The 2,805-nt window shown below is 39.4% G+C and overlaps 1 protein-coding gene across 3 annotated transcripts in view; it reads left to right on the top strand.

Annotated features, from left to right (window-relative positions):
- Positions 1-2,805, top strand: part of brd1a (bromodomain containing 1a) — a 31,471-nt gene extending 28,666 nt beyond the window's left edge. For all 3 annotated transcript variants that reach the window (XM_014014542.1, XM_014014543.1, XM_014014541.1), the window contains exons 11-13: positions 376-485; positions 630-784; positions 1,783-2,805. In XM_014014542.1, coding sequence (XP_013869996.1) covers positions 376-485; positions 630-784; positions 1,783-1,966 — 449 coding nt within the window. In that variant the 3' untranslated portion in view covers positions 1,967-2,805. The remainder of the gene's footprint in view (positions 1-375; positions 486-629; positions 785-1,782) is intronic.

Genomic DNA, 2,805 nt, shown 5'->3' with positions numbered 1-2,805 from the left:
TTTCCCAGCTGGAAAGAAACAAAAACATTGCTAGCTCACAGGGAAAATCTCAACATTTTAAGGCGTTTTTCCTCAAAATGTTTTTTTTTTCTTTTTCTAATGCTCCAAAAAAGTGCTTCAAAAATTTTTAGGAAAATATTTCAGACAGTTCATTGAAATGAGACATTGATAACACATTTTTTTTATATTTTGACAAACTGTAATTTTTGCAAGTGTTTTCAAAACACTATATCTGCCTATTTCTCCACATACAACTTTTAGACTTAATCCTTGTTTCGATGTGATGGGTTASAGTAATTAAACACTAAAAGTGTCGCCTGACTCTTATAACTTGGCTTTTTTAATGTGTTGTGTTGTGTTGTGTTGTTCCTGTAGAGGTTGGCAACAGCAACATTTGGATGCCAGCTAGTGCTGCTACAGTTACGCTGGAACCTCTAAAGCTAGTTTGGGCCAAATGTAGCGGATACCCCTCCTACCCTGCCTTGGTGAGTGYGTGTGCAGCACGAGCTGACATCTGATTTATTACTGTTTGCAGTGTTCAGTTTCTCCTCTAGATGGCGCCGTTTCATTTTACACGAACAGAAACATAAAGCGATCTCAGCTGTGTGTTTCTCCCCCGCCTCGAGCAGATCATAGACCCCCACATGCCGCGCGTCGGCTGCCAGCACAACGGGGTGTCCATCCCCACCCCCCCCATGGACGTGCTCCGCATCGGAGAGCAGATGCAGTACAAGACCGGAGAGAAGCTCTTCCTCGTCCTGTTCTTCGACAACAAGCGCAGCTGGTGAGTGCCGCCGTCTGCCCCGGTGATTTAAGCCGACACGAGCCTCTACAAGGGTAAACCTGTCAACCCCTCCGTCAGCCCATCATTATTCTCCGGTGCCTCCGCAGCTTCACCTGTCAGCAGGAGAAACAAATGGCTCTCGCCTCCAGAGGCTCCTGGTAATTTCACCAGAGTCCACGTTAAATTGTCGCAGAAGGATGTCGGACAAGTCTATTATTTTTAAATCAAWGAATCGGGATGAGTAAACAAATTCCAACACATTATAAAGAARCACAGATAAAAGTAAAATAAGTAGCAGTTCATAATATAGCCTAATACTTACCTGGTATGTACTCTTCAAGTAGAGCGGAACCAACGTTATAAAACATAAGACTGGTTTAGTTTAAAACAAAGACGAGTAAAACACTTACCTGTGCCTTTATTTTAAACTAAAACTTAAGCTAAACTGACGCAGCWCAGTCGATCTGCACATGGTTCCTGCTCCTTCCTGTTTGTTGACCAATAGGAGAGGAGCTGACCCATGAAGCCCCGCCCACCTTCATTACATAATGAGACAGAAATGCATAAAGAAATGTAAAACAGGAGACAGAGAAAWATAAAAACACATGGAAATGAAAAAAAAAAGACTTTTGGGGAAATTTATAAAAAAAATAATTAAATATAAACATTTAAGAGTATATATTTTTAAAAACAATAAATTATGTGTTAAAATATATAATTTATTGGAAATAAGCTGGAATAATAAATATGTTGGTCAGTTAAATTATAAAACGAGGTAAAGTTCTCCCTTTTAAATTTAATTGGTGCATTTTAAGTGTATTTATTTATTTATTTATTTACTGGTCCATTCATAGATTTCTGCAGTTATTTCCAATGATGTCAGTTTCTGTCCTCCAAAGCCAACATTTTGTCCGTCTCTGGGATTCTGAGGTATTTGTTTTGGGGTTTGAGCATCCTGGACGAAACATCCTGACCCTGACTCTGTTCCACCTCCTCAGGCAGTGGCTTCCTAGATCCAAAATGGTTCCCCTGGGGATGGACAAAACCATCGACAAGATCAAAATGATGGAAGGCCGCTCCTCCAGCATCCGCAAGGCCGTCCAGATCGCCTTCAGCCGCGCCATGAACCACCTGAGCATCGTGCAGGACGAGCCAGTCAGCGACCTGAGCGACGTGGACTGACGGCAGGGGGGCGGGGCCAGCTCCAGATCCATTCCCCTCCTCGAACCAAAAAAAAAAAAAAAAAAAAACCCTCCTCTCCTCTGCAGAAGACTGAAATGTTTACCGGGCATCTGCTGTACCAGGTGCTCTCAGCTATGAATGTGTTTCTATTCACTCCACCTCCAGGCGTGTAGCTGTGCAAAAAGAGGCCTATTTTAATTTTTTTTTCACCACCTTTACTCCAAACATTTCAAAATAAGAGCGACTGATTTCATTTCTGGAGTGTCAGGATAGCAACTATTATATAAGCTGAAAAATGACTCAGATTTTTATTTTGAATTATTACATTTCATATAAGTTGCCTTTTTTTTTAAAAACAAATTCCATTTTATTGTATTTAAACTGTAAATAATCTGTACAGTTGCCTGACAGTAACTTATGTTAAGACAGACACGGCTACTGTACAGTTTTTTTTTTAAGTATTTATCCTCTTTTTGCCACTAAACCATGAGTTTTGTTGCTTGATTTAAAAGAATAAAAAGAATCACGTGGAAATTAGATGCCATGTTAGAAAAAAAGAAAAGTATTTAAGTTATTGAGGTTTATAAAGTAAACTTCCATTTGACATCATTTCTTTGGAATAAAAAGAAGTAGTTTGGGTCTGTTTTTGTTCTACTGTATTTATATGATTTGCGTGCTCGGTCTTTGTGTCTCTGAAGCTCATACTGAACGTCTGATGTGAACACAGAAGGATTTGTTCTCAGAAAAACCAAAAATGTTGCTACCCAGAACTTTTTTTCTGGTTGATTTTTTTATTATTTCTTTCTGTGGTAAGTGAGAAAGTTGTTGCCAAAAAAAAA

Source organism: Austrofundulus limnaeus, unplaced genomic scaffold (genome assembly GCF_001266775.1).
Source record: "Austrofundulus limnaeus strain Quisiro unplaced genomic scaffold, Austrofundulus_limnaeus-1.0 Scaffold116, whole genome shotgun sequence".
NCBI classification, from domain to species: Eukaryota; Metazoa; Chordata; class Actinopteri; order Cyprinodontiformes; family Rivulidae; genus Austrofundulus; species Austrofundulus limnaeus.
This window is presented reverse-complemented; position numbering and strand designations above follow the sequence as displayed.